Source organism: Rhinopithecus roxellana, chromosome 20 (assembly GCF_007565055.1).
Source record: "Rhinopithecus roxellana isolate Shanxi Qingling chromosome 20, ASM756505v1, whole genome shotgun sequence".
Classification (NCBI taxonomy): Eukaryota; Metazoa; Chordata; class Mammalia; order Primates; family Cercopithecidae; genus Rhinopithecus; species Rhinopithecus roxellana.
In genome coordinates, this window is record NC_044568.1 from 47,880,519 (window position 1) to 47,896,876 (window position 16,358).

The window sequence follows — 16,358 nt, forward strand, 5'->3', positions numbered from 1 at the left end:
AAAATACAAAAATTAGCTGGTTGCAGTGGTGCGTGTCTGTAGTCCCAGCTATTTGGGAGGCTGAGGCAGGAGAATTATTTGAACCTGGGAGGCAGAGGTTACAGTGAGCCGAGATCGCGCCGCTGCACTCCAGCCTGGGTGACAGGGTGAGACTCCGTCTCACATAGATAGATAGATAGATAGATAGATAGATAGATAGATAGATAGATAGATAGTACAATTCAATGGTTTTTAGTATATTCAGTCATAGAGCCACAATCAATTTTAGAACCTTTTCATCAACTCAAAAGAAACCCCATACCCATTAGCAATCATTCCCCATTTCCCCCTAACCATTCCCACCACCACACCCTACCTCCATCCTCAGGCAACCATTAATATACTTTCTGTTGCTGTAGCTTTGCCTTCTCTGGAAGTTTCATATACAGAGAATTAGTCAATGTGTATAGTCTTTTGTGACTGCCTTTCACCTCCCCTAGTGATTGTAAATTTCATCCATATTGGGGTGTATCTCAGCACCTAGGAGTGGAATTGCTGTCATATGGTAACTCAGTATTTAACTTTTTGAGGTTTTTTTTTTATTTTTTTATTTTTTTATTTTGTTTTAGACAAGATCTCACTCTGTCACCCAGGCTGGAGTGCAGTGGCACAATCTCAGCTCACTGCAACCTCTGCCTCCCAGGCTCAGGCAATTCTCTCACCTCAGCTTCCCAAGTACTTGGGATCATAGGCATGCATGCACCACCATGCCCGGCTACTTTTTATATTTTTAGTAGAGACGGGGTTTCGCCATGTTGGCCAGGCTGGTGCCAGAGTGTTTTCTAAGGCAGTTGGCACCATTTTACATTCCACCAGCAGTGCAGAAGAGTTTCAATTTTTCCACATCCTTGCCAGCCCTTGTTATTTTCCATTTTTTAACTTGTATCTGTCTTAGTGGGTGTGACATTCATTTGTATTTCCCTAATGGCCATTGATGTTGAGTATTTTTCCATGTGCTTATTGGCCACGTGTATATCTTTTTGAGAGAAATGTCTTTTCTTTTTTTTTTTCCTTTAAATTACATTTATTTTAATGCTGAATTTACTCCCGTGCCATAAGTTTTTGTTTCTTCAGTTTCTTCTGGGATATCTTTTTCTTCTGGGCAACCTCCTCTTCTGGTTTAGGAACAATCTGTTCCTTTTCAGTAAGGATCATCTCAGTATGGCAGGGAGAGCTCATGTATGGTTTAATCCGACCATGAGCTCTGTAGGTCCGTTGGTGCATTTTAGGTGCTTTGTTCACTTGGATATGCTCGATGACCAGAGAATCTACATCTAAACCCTTAAGTTCAGCATTACTCTCTGCGTTTTTAAGCATGTGCAGCAAAAATTCAGCACTCTTTTTGGGCCATCGACCTTGTGTCCAGCCCCACTGCTTGGCCTGGGCACACCTGCCAACTCCACCATTGTAACGTTGGAATGGTACGCACTGTTTCTGTAAAGTGACATCTTTCAGATACTTCGTGGCTTTTCGAATATGCATACCCTTGATGGCCTGGGCAGTTTCACGAGTGTTCTTAAAGTGAACACGAAGATTGGAACCTCTTGATTTGCATGATTTCGTGGGGTTCTCCGGGTCAAGTGAATAGCGAACCATTTTCACAGATTACCTCAGGCCACTTAGGGAAAGAGGAAGAGAGCGAGAAATGTCTTTTCAAACCCTTTGCCCAATTTTTATTTGATTTGTCTTTTTATTGTTGAATTGTGAGAGTTCTTAATATAGTCCTTTATCAGATATATAATTTGCAAAATTTGTGAGTTGTCTCTTTCTCTCTCTCTCTCTCTCTTTTTTTTTTTTTTAAGAAGGAGTCTCCGTCTGTCGCCCAGGCTGGAGTGCTGTGGTGTGATCTCAGCTCACTGCAACCTCTGCCTCCCGGGTTCAAGCAATTCTCCTGCCTCAGTCTCCCAAGTAGCTGGGACTACAGGCACATGCCACCATGCCTGGCTAATTTTTGTATTTTTAGTAGAGACGGGGTTTCACCATGTTGGCCAGGTGGTCTTGAACTCCTGACCTTAGGTGATCTACCCAGCTCAGCCTCCCAAAGTGCTGGGATTACAGGCATGAGCCACTATGCCCCGTCTCTCTTTACTCTCTTGATGGTATCCTTTGAAGCAAAAAAGTTTTTGATTTTGGTGATGTTCAATTTATTTATTTATTTATGAGATAGAGTCTCACTTCACCACCCAGGCTGGAGTGCAGTGGTGCAATCTCAGCTCACTGCAACCTCTACCTCCCAGGTTCATGCAATTCTCATGCCTCGGCCTCCCAGGTAGCTAGGATTACAGGCGGGTGCCACCACACCTGGCTAATGTTTTGTATTTTTGGTAGAGTCAGGGTTTCGCCACTTTGGCCAGGCTGGTCTCGAACCCCTGACCTCATGTGATCCACCTGCTTCAGCCTTCCAAAGTACTGGGATTACAAGCGTGAGCTACCACCTCCAGCCCAGGTGATGTCCAATTTATCTATTATTTTGTTGCTGTTGCTTTTGGCATCTTATCCAAGAAGGCTTTGCCTAACTCAAGGTCATGAAGAATTTATTCTATATTTTCTTCTAATAGAATTTTAGCTCCTAATTTAGGCTTTTGATCCATTTTGAGTTAATTTTTGGGTATGGCATAAGGAAGGGGATAAACTTCATTTTTTGCACGTGGATATTCATTTATCCCAACACCATTTGTTGAAAAGATTCTTCTGGCCAGGCGCGGTGGCTCACACCTGTAATCCCAGCACTTTGGGAGGCCAAGGTGGGTGGATCACAAGGTCAGGAGTTCGAGACCATCCTGGCTAACAAGGTGAAATCCCATCCCTACTAAAAATACAAAAATTAGCTGGGCGTGGTGGTGGGCACCTGTAGTCCCAGGTACTCGGGAGGCTGAGGCAGGAGAATGGTGTAAACCCGGGAGGCAGAGCTTGCAATGAGTCAAGATTGCGCCACTGCACTCCAGCCTGGGCAACAGAGCAAGACTCTCAAAAAAAAAAAAAAAAAAAAAAAAAAAGGATTCTTCCTTCCCTGTTGAATCATCTTGTCACGCTTGTTGAAAATCAAGTGGCTGTAAAACTAAGGGTGAATTATCTTGGCACCCTTGTTGAAAATCAGGTGGCTGTAAATGTGACAGTTCTATCCTGCAATCTTCCTGAACTCTTTCTTGATTATTTTTGCATGTCTGTGGGTATGGGACCTTCCCCTTTCTAACAGTCACAGAGTATTTCATGGTGTAGAGAGAAATACTGTAATCTGTGTAATGAGCTTCTATTGGACATTTGGGGCTGTTGGGTTTTGTTTTGTTGTGTGGCTGTTACTGATTGTGCTACAGAAAATGCTTTTAGGCCAGGTATGGTGACTCACGCCTGTAATTCCAGCACTTTGGGAGGCTGAGGCAGGCAGATCACCTGAGGTCAGGAGTTCGAGAGTAGCCTGACCAACATGGTGAAACCCTGTCTCTACTAAAAATACAAAAATTAGCCGGGCATGGTGGTGGATGCCTGTAATCCCAGCTGCTCGGAAGACTGAGGCAGGAGAATTGCTTGAACCCAGGAGGTGGAAGTTTCAGTGAGCCGAGATCATGCCACTGTACTCCAACCTGGGTGACAGAGTGAGACTCCATCTCAAAAACAAACAGAAAAACAAACAAACATTAAAAAACAAAACAAAACAAAACAAAAAAAACACTTTTAGGGGTACTCCTTCATTCCAGGACAGTGCGTTGAGTGCCTTCTCTGTGCCACACACTTTTGGTGGTGGATGCCTGTAATCCCAGCTGCTCAGAAGACTGAGGCAGAATTGCTTGAACCCAGGAGGTGGAAGTTGCAGTGAGCCGAGATCATGCCACTGCACTCCAGCCTGGGTGACAGAGTGAGACTCCATCTCAAAGAAAAACAAACAAACAAAAACAAACATTAAAAAAAAAAAAAACGCTTTTAGGGGTACTCCTTCATTCTGGGAAAGTGCGTTGAGTGCCTTCTCTGTGCCACACACTTTGGGAGGTATTGGGCATACAGGCAATAACAAAGTAAATGGGGTGATTTCACTTTGAGAAAAGCACAGTGAAGAAATGAAACACGCCTGTAATCCCAGCATTCCGGGAGGCCAAGGCAGGAGGATCACTTGAGCCCAGGAGATTGAGATGAGTCTGGGCAACGTAGGGAGACCCTGTCTCTACAAAAAAACAAACAAAATTGGCCAGGCTTGGTGGTATACACCTGTGATCCCAGCTACTTGGGAGGTTGAGCAGGAGGATCACTTGGGCCTGTGAGGTCAAGCAGTCACCTAGGTGAGCTAGGATTGCACCACTGCACTCCTGCCTGGACGACAGAGCTGTCTCAAAAACAGAAAAAAGTCTGGACGTGGTGGCTCACGCCTGTAATGCCAGCACTTTGGGAGGCCCAGGCAGGCGGATCACCTGGGGTCAGAAGTTCGAGACCAGCTTAGCCAACATGGTGAAAGCCCTCTCTACTAAAAATGCAAACATTAACTAGTTGTGGTGGTGGGCACCTGGAATCCCAGCTACACGGGAGGCTGAGGCAGCAGAATCGCTTGAACCTGGGAGGTGGAGGTTGCAGTGAGCCAAGATCGCACCATTGCACTCCAGCCTGGGTGACAAGAGTGAAACTCTGTCTCAGAAAAAAAAAAAAAAAAGAAGAAGAAATGGAACAGGGAAGGCTGAGCGCGGTGGCTCAAGCCTGTAATCCCAGCACTTTGGGAGGCCGAGACAGGCGGATCACGAGGTCAGGAGATCGAGACCATCCTGGCTAACATGGTGAAACCCCGTCTCTACTAAAAAATACAAAAAACTAGCCGGGCGAGGTGGCGGGCGCCTGTAGTCCCAGCTACTCGGGAGGCTGAGGCAGGAGAACGGCGTAAACCCAGGAGGCGGAGCTTGCAGTGAGCTGAGATCCGACCACTGCACTCCAGCCTGGGCGACAGAGTGAGACTCTGTCTTAAAAAAAAAAAAAGAAATGGAACAGGGTGATATGCAAGGGAGTGATTGGATATGCATGTTGGGTTAAGGGTTCTTTGATTTGGGGATTCACAGAATATTTCACTGAAGAGGCATCCTGTGAGCTGTGAGCTCAATGATGAGAAAGAGCCCACTGTTAGGAAGGTTGTTCCAGGCGCAAGGAACAGCAAGTACAAAGGCCCGGAGGTCGGAATGAACTTAATGTGCTCACAGAACAGAAAGAAACCCAGTGTGCCTGGAGAGCAGCCAGGGCCAGAGGAGAAGCGGGCAGCACGCTAGATGAACACAGCTCTTGCAGCCTTACCAAGGCATTTGGATTTTATTATGAATGTGAAAGGAAGCTGCTGGGGGTGGGCGTTAAGCAGAGGAGTGCCTCGATCTAATTGATGTGCTAAAAAGAGCACTCTGCTTAAGAAGCAGTTCCTTTCCCAACCTGGTTCCAACATTTGCAAACACTGAATTCTTAAAAGTGGAATGACTGGGTCAGCGAGTTTAGACATTTAAAATGTTCCTGGGTGCTGCCAACTGCCTCCCCCCAAAAATAGCTCTAGGTTTTACCCTAAGGGTGCCAGCACCTGCGACAGCCTGCAGCATTTGGGGTGAGGGTCGGGCGAATTCGCACCCCTGGGCCCCAGCACCCACTCTCTGGCCCTTGCTTTCCGTGTAGGACCTTCGCCTCTGCATTTGCCCAGTAACTCTGGCTGTGCCGGATACTGCTTGGGTAAAACGAGTATCCCAGGAACATGGCAGACGAAGATCTCATCTTCCGCCTGGAAGGCGTTGATGGCGGTCAGTCCCCCCGAGCTGGCCATGATGGTGATTCTGATGGGGACAGCGACAATGAGGAAGGTTACTTCATCTGCCCCATCACCGATGAGCCAAGGTCGAACCAGAATGTCAATTCCAAGGTTAATAAGTACTACAGCAACCTAACAAAAAGTGAGCGGTATGGATCCAGCGGGTCCCCAGCAAACTCTTTCCACTTCAAGGTGAGTGAGCCACCTACGTCACTTTCCCCACCCGGCTTAGCTGCTGTGTAAGGGATGGAGGGTTGGGGGCGCTGGTTGGGGTCTTCTTCGTATTTCCAAACCCTGGCCAGTGCTCTAAACTCTGATCTGAGAATATACTTGTTAAGCAGGGAGGGTATTGTTGATTTAAAATAAATGTCATTACCTTGGAGCTGGGTGTTTTTCAAATAGTAGCCCAGGACACACTACGGAGTTGTGAAAACCTTTTGCTGAGTTTTGTCCAATGTTTTGTTTTATTTATTTATTTTAGTTTTCTTTAGAGACAGAGTTTTGCTCTGTCACCCAGGCTGGAGTGCAGAGGTGCTGGGTTTGTTTTTGTTTTTTAAAGAAATGGAACAGAACAGAATAAAATAGCAACTACTGGGGAACATTGCAAACTGTAAAGATCTTACTTCTTTTTAAAAACTTTTATTTGTTTATGGCAATAGAAAATTCCCAAACTAAGGACCTTATTTCTCTTTCTTTCTTTCCCTTCCTTCCTCCTTCCTTCCTTCCTTCCTTCCTTCCTTCCTTCCTTCCTTCCTTCCTTCCTTCCTTCCTTCCTTCCTTCCTTCTCTTTCTCTTTTTCTTTCTTTCTTTCTTTTTCTCTTTTTTTTTTCTTTTTTTGAGACGGAGTCTCGCTCTGTCGCCCGGGCTGGAGTGCAGTGGCCGGATCTCAGCTCACTGCAAGCTCCGCCTCCCGAGTTTACGCCATTCTCCTGCCTCAGCCTCCCGAGTAGCTGGGACTACAGGCGCCCGCCACCTCGCCCGGCTAGTTTTTTGTATTTTTTAGTAGAGACGGGGTTTCTTTCTTTTTTTTTTTTCTGCAAGCTCCGCCTCCCGGGTTTACGCCATTCTCCTGCCTCAGCCTCCCGAGTAGCTGGGACTACAGGCGCCCGCCACCTCGCCCGGCTAGTTTTTTGTATTTTTTAGTAGAGACGGGTTTCACCATGTTAGCCAGGATGGTCTTGATCTCCTGACCTCGTGATCCGCCCGTCTCGGCCTCCCAAAGTGCTGGGATTACAGGCTTGAGTCACCGCGCCCGGCTCGCTCGCTCGCTCTCTCTCTCTCTCTCTCTCTCTCTCTCTCTCTCTCTCTCTCTCTCTCTCTCTCTCTCTCTCTCGTCTTCTACATTTGTCCAATTTTGTGTTGAATATTTTGAAAGCACCCCTGCATGTGTCTATGTGGGTATACAGACATATGTGCAATGTGATTCTTCATGTTGCTTATCTTAAAAAAACAAAAACAAACAAAAAAACACTTTTTTTTTTTTTTTTTTTTTTGAGACGGAGTCTTACTCTGTTGCCCAGGCTGGAGTGCAGTGGCGCAATCTCAGCTCACTGCAACCTCCGTCTCCCGAGTTCACGCCATTCTCTCGCCTCAGCCTCCCGAGCAGCTGGGATTACAGGCGCCCACCACATGCCCGGCTAGTTTTTGTATTTTTAGTAGAGACGGGGTTTCACCGTGTTGGCCAGGATGGTCTCGATCTCCTGACCCCATGATCCGCCCGTCTCGGCCTCCCAAAGTGCTGGGATTACAGGCGTGAGCCACCGCGCCCGGCCAAAAAAACACTTTTTAGGGTTGGACATCCTTCTCTGGACTGAGGAAAAGCATACTTATTTTGATAGGGATTTTTGTTCATACCATAGCAAAGCTGGTATAAAGAAGAGGGGGAGAGGCTGGGCGTGGTGGGTCACGCCTGTAATCCCAGCACTTTGGGAGGCCAAGGCAGGCAGATCTCCTGAGGTCAGGAGTTTGAGACCAGCCTGGCCAACATGGCGAAACCCTGTCTCTACAAAACCACAAAAATTAGCCGGGCATGGTGGTGCCACCTGTGGTCCCAGCTACTTGGGAGGCTGAGGCATGAGAATCACGTGAACCCGGGAGGCGGAGGTTGCAGTGAGCCAAGATCGTGCCACTGCACTCCAGCCTGGGTGACAGAGCGAGACACCATCTCAAAAAAAGAAGAGGGGGAAAGGCGAACATTATTGGACTTTGTATAACTAGTGGGGGTAAAACATCAAAAGTGCAATACCATTATCCTTACTTAATCAAATCCTCACAAACAGTTAAGTATCAGTACTGTAAACAAAATTCCTATTGCCACTTTGGGATTTGAAATTAAAAATACTCTGGCCTGGCCGGGCGCAGTGGCTCAAGCCTGTAATCCCAGCACTTTGGGAGGCCGAGACGGGCGGATCACGAGGTCAGGAGATCGAGACCATCCTAGCTAACACGGTGAAACCCCGTCTCTACTAAAAAAAATACAAAAAACTAGCTGGGCGAGGTGGCGGGCGCCTGTAGTCCCAGCTACTCGGGAGGCTGAGGCAGGAGAATGGCGTAAACCCAGGAGGCAGAGTTTGCAGTGAGCTGAGATCCGGCCACTGCACTCCAGCCTGGGCGACAGAGCAAGACTCTGTCTCAAAAAAAAAAAAAAAAAAAAAAAAAAAACTCTGGCCGGGCGTGGTGGCTCACGCCTGTAATCCCGGCACTTTGGGAGGCCAAGGCGGGTGGATCACGAGGTCAGGAGATCGAGACCATCCTGGCCAACACAGTGAAACCCCCATCTCTATTAAAAATACAAAAATTAGCCAGGCGTGGTGGCACACGCCTGTGATCCCAGCTACTCGGGAGGCGGAGGCAGGAGAAACCCTTGAACCAGGGAGTTGGAGGTTGCAGTGAGCTGAGATCGCGCCATAGCACTCTAGCCTGGCGACAGAGCGAGACTCCATCTCAAAAAAAAAAAAAAAAAAAAAGATTCTTCCATAACTTCTAATATTTTTAGAAAATTAATAATTTTAGTTCTTGGAGATAGTTGGGTAATGTTTTCCCTTTAGGCCTAGAGTTCTAGCTGGAGTTACTCTGGGGCAGGCAGCTCCAGAAATAGCCCCGTGGGTCTCCTCTGGGGTCGGGACCCCTGAAGGGGCAGGTTTCCACTGATCCTGTTTCCTGTCCTAAGGCAGCTTTGAAATGAACACCCATCCCCAGGAGGGCAGCTCAAGTGTCCACAAGAGGGACTGATTTAAATTACAGGCAGTGGTTCTCACAGAACGTTGTGTTTACATTAGAACAAAGTTGATAAGTTGATGTTTCTTTTTTTTTTTTTTTTTTTTTTTTTTGAGACAGGGTCGCACTCTGTCGCCCAGGCTGGAGGGCAGTGGCGTGCTCTTGGCTCACTGCAAACTCCACTTCCCAGGTTCAAGTGATTCTTGTGCCTCAGCCTCCCGAGTCGCTGGAACCACAGGTGCACGCCACTATGCCCTGCTAATTTTTGTATTTTTAGTAGAGATAAGGACTCGCCATGTTGCCCAGGCTGGTCTTGAACTCCTGGCCTCAAGTGATCCACCCGCCTCAGCCTCCCAAAGTACTGGGATTACAGGCGTGAGCCCATATACCCAGCCTTTTCTTCTTCTTTTTTTTTTTTTTTTTCTTAGAGACACGGTCTTGCTCTGTCACCCAGGCTGGAGTGCAGTGACTTGATCTAGCTCATTGCTGCCTTGAACCCCTGAGCTCAAGCAATCCTCACACCTCAGCCTCCCGAGTAGCTAGGAGCACGGTGCATACCACCATGCCCAGCTGATTTTTAAATTTTTTTTTTGTAGAGATGAGGTCTCACTATGTTGCCCAGGCTGGTCCAAAGATGATTCTATGTGATTTGACCTTTTTTGTTGTTGTTATTGTTTAACTTTTTTTTGTAGAGACAGGGTCTCATACTACGTTGTTCAGGCTGGTCTTGAACTCCTGGGCTCAAACCATCATCCCACTTCAGCTTCCCAAGGGGGATTACAGGAGTGAGCCACTGCGCCTGGCCATGATTTGACTCTAAAACTGTGCCTATTATTACATACAGTATGTGTGTGTGCAAATCCATAAAAAGCCTTTGGCACAGGCCTGGTCCATAATGTCAAAAAATGTTAGCATTTTTCTATATGTGGTTAAGTAAAAAAGCAAGTTGAAGTATAGTATGATCCTTTTTTTTTTTTTTTTTTTTCTGAGATAGAGTCTTGCTCCGTTGCCCAGGCTGGAGTGCAGTGGTGCAATCTCGGCTCTCTGCAACCTCTGCCTCCTAGGTTGAAGCAATTCTCCTGCCTCAGCATCCCAAATATCTGGGATTACAGCTGCCCGCCACCACGCCTGGCTAATTTTTTATTTATTTATGTATCTATTTATGTATTTATTTTTTTGTATATATAGTAGAGACGGGGGTTTCACCATGTTGGCCAGGCTGGTCTTGAACTCCTGACCTCGTGATCCACCCACCTTGACCTCCCAAAGTGCTGGGATTCAGGCATGAGCCACCACACCCGACCTGATCTTATTTTTATTAAAAATGTATGTACACATACATCGGTATCTGCATAGCAAAAACCGTTTGAAAGGGAAGTTTGCACCCAACAGTTAATGGCAGTTCTTTCTAGGGGAGAGGTACCGTTAAGAGGGGGCTTTGTATGTTTTTTAAACATTTTAAACTTTTAAAGCTACACTTATGTATTATTTATGTGGAGAAAAAGATGTTGTTAAGATAAGAAAAATAAAGTAAAATAACCAGGTAACTTCCTCTCCCTCAAATACATTGGTAAATACCCCCTTCTCAAAACTCATCACTTCTGACCAGGTACAGTGACTCACACCTGTAATCCCAGCACTTTGGGAGGCTGGGGCAGGGGGATCACGAGGTCAGGAGTTTGAGACCAGCCTGACCAACATGGTGAAACCCATCTCTGCTAAAAATACAAAAATTAGCCAGGCGTGGTGGCTGGCGCCTGTAATCCCAGCTACTCGGGAGGCTGAGCCAGGAGAATCACTTGAACCTAGGAGGCTGAGGTTGCAGTGAGCCAAGATTGCGCCACTGCACTCTAGCCTGGGCAACAAGAGCAAAACTCTGTCTAAAAGAAAAAAAAAAAAAAAATCCTCATCACCTACGATGGGAGTGTCTTCTAGATTACTCCGCTCCAGGACCTTTCTAGGCTCTGTTCATCCCCTCCACTCACACACATCTGGAAGCTCCTGGAATGGGCCTCCCTTTTTCACACCTCTGCCTAATAAAACCTCTTTCAACTGATGTCCTGGTCTATCAAAATTACAGTTCTGCGTCCTTCAGAACCCAGTTTTTATTTTTATTTTTTTAATTTTAGAGACAAGGTCTTGCTGTGTTGCCCAGGCTGGAGTACAGTGACACAATCATAGCTCACTGCAGCCTCTAACTCCTGGGCTTGAGTGATCCTCCCACCTCAGCCCCCTGAGGAGCTGAGACCACAGGCGTGCACCACCACACCTGGCCAACTTTTAAATTTTTTTTTGGAAGATGGGGTCTCATTACATTGCCCAGGCTGGTCTTGAACTCCTGGCCTCAAGCGATCCTCCTGCCTCAGCTTCCCAAAGTGTTGGGATTACAGACATAAGCGATTGAGCCTGGCCCAGAGCCCAGATTGAAGACAACCTTTCCAGGCTTTCTCCTCTGCCTTCTGTAGGGCTCTTAGCAGACCTTTATGTGTGTGAGTCATTCTCCAGTGTCATTCTTTGTTTGAGTCAGCACCTGACTGCAAGACTAGGGCTGTGTGTGATGCGACCTCCATTCCCTTGGTCTTGCATAATAGGACTTGGTAAAATGTTTGACTATGTGTGGACAGGAGTTGACACTTCATTGCCTACTTTCTAGGTTATCGAAAGCAGGCTCTGTTGGGTTAGTGTTGCCAGCGGTGGCTTCAGAGGGAGAGAACAGCTCAGTTTTCCAACCCTTGTTCCCTCAGCATGCCATAAACCTAAGTGTTTTTTTTTTTTTTTTTAACTTACTGTGACCTGGCAACCTGGATTGTTTAATCAAAATGGCCCGATGGCCTCCCTCCAAGGAACACACCCGGCAGGTACTGGGTGTGGATTGTGAAAAGTCCGATTCTATCACTGTCAAGCCCAGCCTTCTGCCCAAGCTTCCCTGGAGACGTGGCAGAACCATTCAGGGGGGCCGCCCTCTCCATAGAATATCAGGCAGTCATCCAAAGATGTTTATAGAGTTTATGATAACGTGGGAAAATGCCTCTGCTCCAGAGTTAAATCTAAAAAGAATACAGCACGATTATAGCTCTGTGAAACTCGCACGTACACACACAGCCAAGGCCTGAGGGGAAGCACATCACCAGGGCAGCAGGGATTGTCTTTGGGTCAGATTAGGAGGGACTGTGTTCCTTTTCTCCTTCTCTGTCATTTCTACATTTTCTAGAATAAGCACAGGGAGCAAATATATGTTTTTAATTTCTTATTAAGGTGGGAAATTTTATTTTTAAATATTATTTTCAGCCAGGCGCACTGGCTCATGTCTGTAATCCCAGCACTTTGAGAGGCCGAGGTAGGTAGATCACTTGAGGTCAGCAGTTCGAGACCACCCTGGCCAAGATGGTGAAACTCCATTTCTACTAAAAATACAAAAAAAAAAAAAAAAAAAAAAAAAAAAAAATTAGCCGAGCGTGGTGGCGGGTGCCTGTGATGCCAGCTACTCCAGAGGTTGAGGCAGGAGAGTCACTTGAACCCAGGAGGCAGAGGCTACAGTGAGAGATTGCACCACTGCCCTCCATCCTGGGCAACAGAGCGGGACCCTCTCCCCTGCCCACGCAAAAAAAAATTTGCCTGAGAATATCTTAGAGATCATTCCACATCAATACACGTAGATGACCTTTTTTAAAAAATTTCTTTTGAGATAGGGTTACCCCGGCAGAAGTGCAGTGGTGTGATCATAGCTCACTGCGTTGAAATCCTGGGCTCAAGTGATCCTCCCACCTCAGCCTCCCAAGTAGCTGGGACCACAGGCATGCGCCACCATGCCCAGCCTGTTGTTGGTTATGTAACGGCTGAATATCATTTCATTGTTGGAAGTGCCATAATAAATGTAGCCAGCCCCTCCTTGTAGGATATGTAGGTTATTTCTAGTCTTGTCCTGCTGCAAACAGCACTTCCTTCTGCATGTGTCTTTGCACCCATGCATGGGTGTGCCCACCAGAGGACCCCCCAGAGGTGAACTGGCTGGGCAAAACATTTGTGTGTTTAAACTGGCATAGGTGTTGTCAGTTTCTCCTCAAAGAGTTTACACCATTGTGTGCGCCCCCCCATGATGGGTGGGTACACCTGCTTCCCATGCCCTTATTTGGCCAACTTTGGTGATTACACTCATACTAATAATCCACTGAGGGCGGCTCTGACAGCATAATCAAAGAATAATGATTGCCTTGGGAAGCCGAGGCTGGCGGATCACCTGAGGTCAGGAGTTCAAGACCAGCCTGACCAATATGGTGAAATTCCATCTCTACTAAAAATACAAAAATTATCTGGGCTTGGTGGTGTGCAACTGTAGTCCCAGTTACTTGGGAGGCTGAGGCAGAGAATCACTTAAACCCAGGAGGCGGAGGTTGCAGTGAGCCGAGATCGTGCCATTGTACTCCAGCCTGGGCAACAGAGCAAGACTCCGTCTCCAAAAAGAAAAAAAAGGATTAGCAGTTTTTGGAAATATAATTCACATGCCATACAGTTTACCCATTTAAAATGTGCTATTCAAAGCCTTTGAGTATGTTCATAAAATTATGCATCCATCACCACAACCACTTTTAGAACATTTTACCCAAAAACTAAATTCTATAGCCCTGGGCCATCATGCTCTAATACCCACATCCCACCCAGCCCCAGGCAACCACCAGTCCGCTTTCTGCCTCTCTGGACTTCCCTTTTCTGGACATTTTACATAAATAGAATCATACAACATGTAGCCTTTTATGTCTAGCTTCTTTCACTAAGCATAATTTTTTTTGTTGTTTTTTTGTTCTGTTTAGTTTGGGACAGTTTCACTCTGTTGCCCCTGCTGGAGTGCAATGGCACGATCTCGGCTCACTGCAACCTCTGCCTCCCAGGTTCAAGTGGTTCCCCTGCCTCAGCCTCCCAAGTAGCTGGGATTACAAGCAACATGGTAAAACCCCACCCCTACTAAAAATACAAAAAATTAGCCGGGCATGGTGGCACATGCCTGTAGTCCCAGTTACTGGGGAGGCAGAGGCGCAAGAATTGCTTAAATCTGGGAGGCAGAGATTGCAGTGAGCTGAGATTGTGCCACTGCACTCCAGTCTGGGAGACAGAGCGAGACTCTGTCTCAAAAAAAAAAAAAAAAAAGAAAGTGCAGATAGTTTACTATTAAGATCTTAGTGTATATTTCAGACTTTACTGTATTTTACTTTAAATATACACAAATATGGACTTTTTGTTGCTACTGTGGGATCGTGCTATATATGTCTTCAGTAACCAGTTTTTTTCCAGCAAGTAATAAATCATCATGTCTTTTCAAATCAGTAAATATGGATATAGCATCTTGATGGCTCTGTCAGCCCATTGTATGGCTACACCACAGTTTCTTTAAGCATTGCCTCTTGTGGGATACCGAATCAGTTTCCAGGTTTGTTTGTTTGAGATGGAGTTTCGCTCTTGTTGCCCAGGCTGCAGTGCAGTGGCACGATCTCAGCTCACTGTGACCTCTGCCTCTCGGGTTCAAGCGATCCTCCTGCTTCAGCCTCCCCAGTAGCTGGGATTACAGGCATGCCCAACCACGCCCGGCTAATTTTGCATTTTTTGCATTTTGGTAGGTTTCTCCATGTTGGTCAGGCTAGTCTCAAACTCCTGACCTCGGGTGATCCGCCTGCCTCAGCCTCCCAAAGTGTTGGGATTACAGGCGTGAGCCACTGCATCTGGCCAGTTTGTTTTTTAAGAGATAGGGTCTCACGCTGTTGCCCAGGCTGGAGTGCAGTGGCACAATCATGGGTCACTGTAGCCTCGACCTCCTGGGCTCAAGTGATCCTCCCACCCCATCTCCCCAAGTAGTTGGAACTAAAGGCATGCACCATCATGCCTGGCTAATTTTTGTATTTTTTTGTAGAAATGGGGTCTTGCTATGCTGCCCAGGCTGCTCTGGAACTCCAAGTGTCAAGTGATCCTCCTGCCTTGGCCTCCGAAATTGCTGGGATCACAGGCATGACCACCGTGGCTGGTTTCCAGTTTTTTGCTGCTGTATTCCATGCTGGGTTCCACTGATAATTGTACCAAACCTCTAAGTGCACGTGGCATAGATTGTGGCCTCCACACACCACTGTTGGGCTCTTCCCATCCCAGAGCCTCGCTGTGTTCCCCCACTTCTTCCTGCTTCTTTTATTTGAGCCCTTGAGTTTGGTTAAACCCATTACTGCTCTCCAGGAGGGGAGAGTAGTTGGGCTGTCTCTGAGTTGTATTTCTTTTTTTTTTTTTTTTCCTCAACTTCCCAGTTTCAGGTGATCCTTCCACCTCAGCCTTCTGAGTAGCTGTGACTACAGGCGCATGGCACCACGCCTGGCTAATTTTTTGTATTTGTAGTAGAGGGTTTCGCCATGTTGCCTAGACTTCTGAGCTGTATTTCATAAAGTCTGCAGAAGTGATGATCGGGAAAAAATGATTTTATAACATGCCTGAAGTGACTGTATAACAGGTGATATTTCAAGAAGGAGGTCTGGGTGAGTCAGTGGATGTGTCCTCAAGTAAGATCCAGAGGCCTTGATTACTGTGATAATGGCAATAATAACAGTAACATAAAATTGGCAACAACAGTGATAAGATCCCACGTGCCAAAACATTTGTAAACACATTGCTGGCACTCCACCCTCACTCCTGGCATACTCGATGAAGTAAATTATTATTACTATAATAATCATTATTATTATTTCCATCTCCCTTTCCTGGTATATAATTATTATTATTTCACTATTTATTTTTATTTTGTACTCTCAGACTTTGAAATACCACAGCCTTTCTATTCTGTAGCCAGGATAATATTTTCCTTTTTTATGAAATATCCACAGACCTCTGTTCTTTTTTTTTTTTTTTTGAGACAGAGTCTTGCTCTGTCACCCAGGCTGTAGTGCACAGCGGTGCAATCTCAGCTCACTGCAACCTCAGCTCACTGCAACCTCCACCACCTGAGTTCAAGCGATTCTCCTGCCTCAGCCTCCTGAGTAGCTGGGAGCACAGGCATGCACCACCACGCCCACCTAAAGTTTGTATTTTTTTGTAGAGAGGGGGTTTCACCATGTTGGCCAGGCTGATCTTGAACTCCTGGCCTCAAGTGCTCCGCCTGCGTCAGCCTCCCAAAGTGCTAGGATTACAGGCATGAGCCACCACGCCCAGCCCACGGCTGTTCTATGTAAGATTAACTAACCTACTCAACAACTGAGTTCTGGAATCCTTAGAACTAGAGGATATTAGAGCTGGCATGGCCTTAAGAATCATCTAACCTGACCAGGCGCAGTGGCTCATGTCTGTAATCCTAGCATTTTGGGAGGCCAAGACAGGTGGATCA

At 46.5% G+C, this 16,358-nt stretch overlaps 1 protein-coding gene and 1 pseudogene across 3 annotated transcripts in view; one reads left to right on the forward strand and one right to left on the reverse strand.

Annotated features, from left to right (window-relative positions):
• The window catches only part of EEF2K (eukaryotic elongation factor 2 kinase), an 85,084-nt gene that overhangs the window by 18,481 nt on the left and 50,245 nt on the right, over positions 1–16,358 (forward strand). For both annotated transcript variants that reach the window (XR_004055440.1, XM_010388599.2), the window contains exon 2: positions 5,665–5,986. Coding sequence is in view for 1 of the 2 variants with exons in the window: in XM_010388599.2 (XP_010386901.1) it covers positions 5,741–5,986 (246 nt within the window). In the remaining variant the exon portion in view is untranslated. The remainder of the gene's footprint in view (positions 1–5,664; positions 5,987–16,358) is intronic.
• On the reverse strand, positions 1,039–1,671 carry LOC104682092 (annotated as a pseudogene). Its single transcript, XR_750648.2, has one exon. The product of XR_750648.2 is annotated as a 60S ribosomal protein L17 pseudogene (transcript).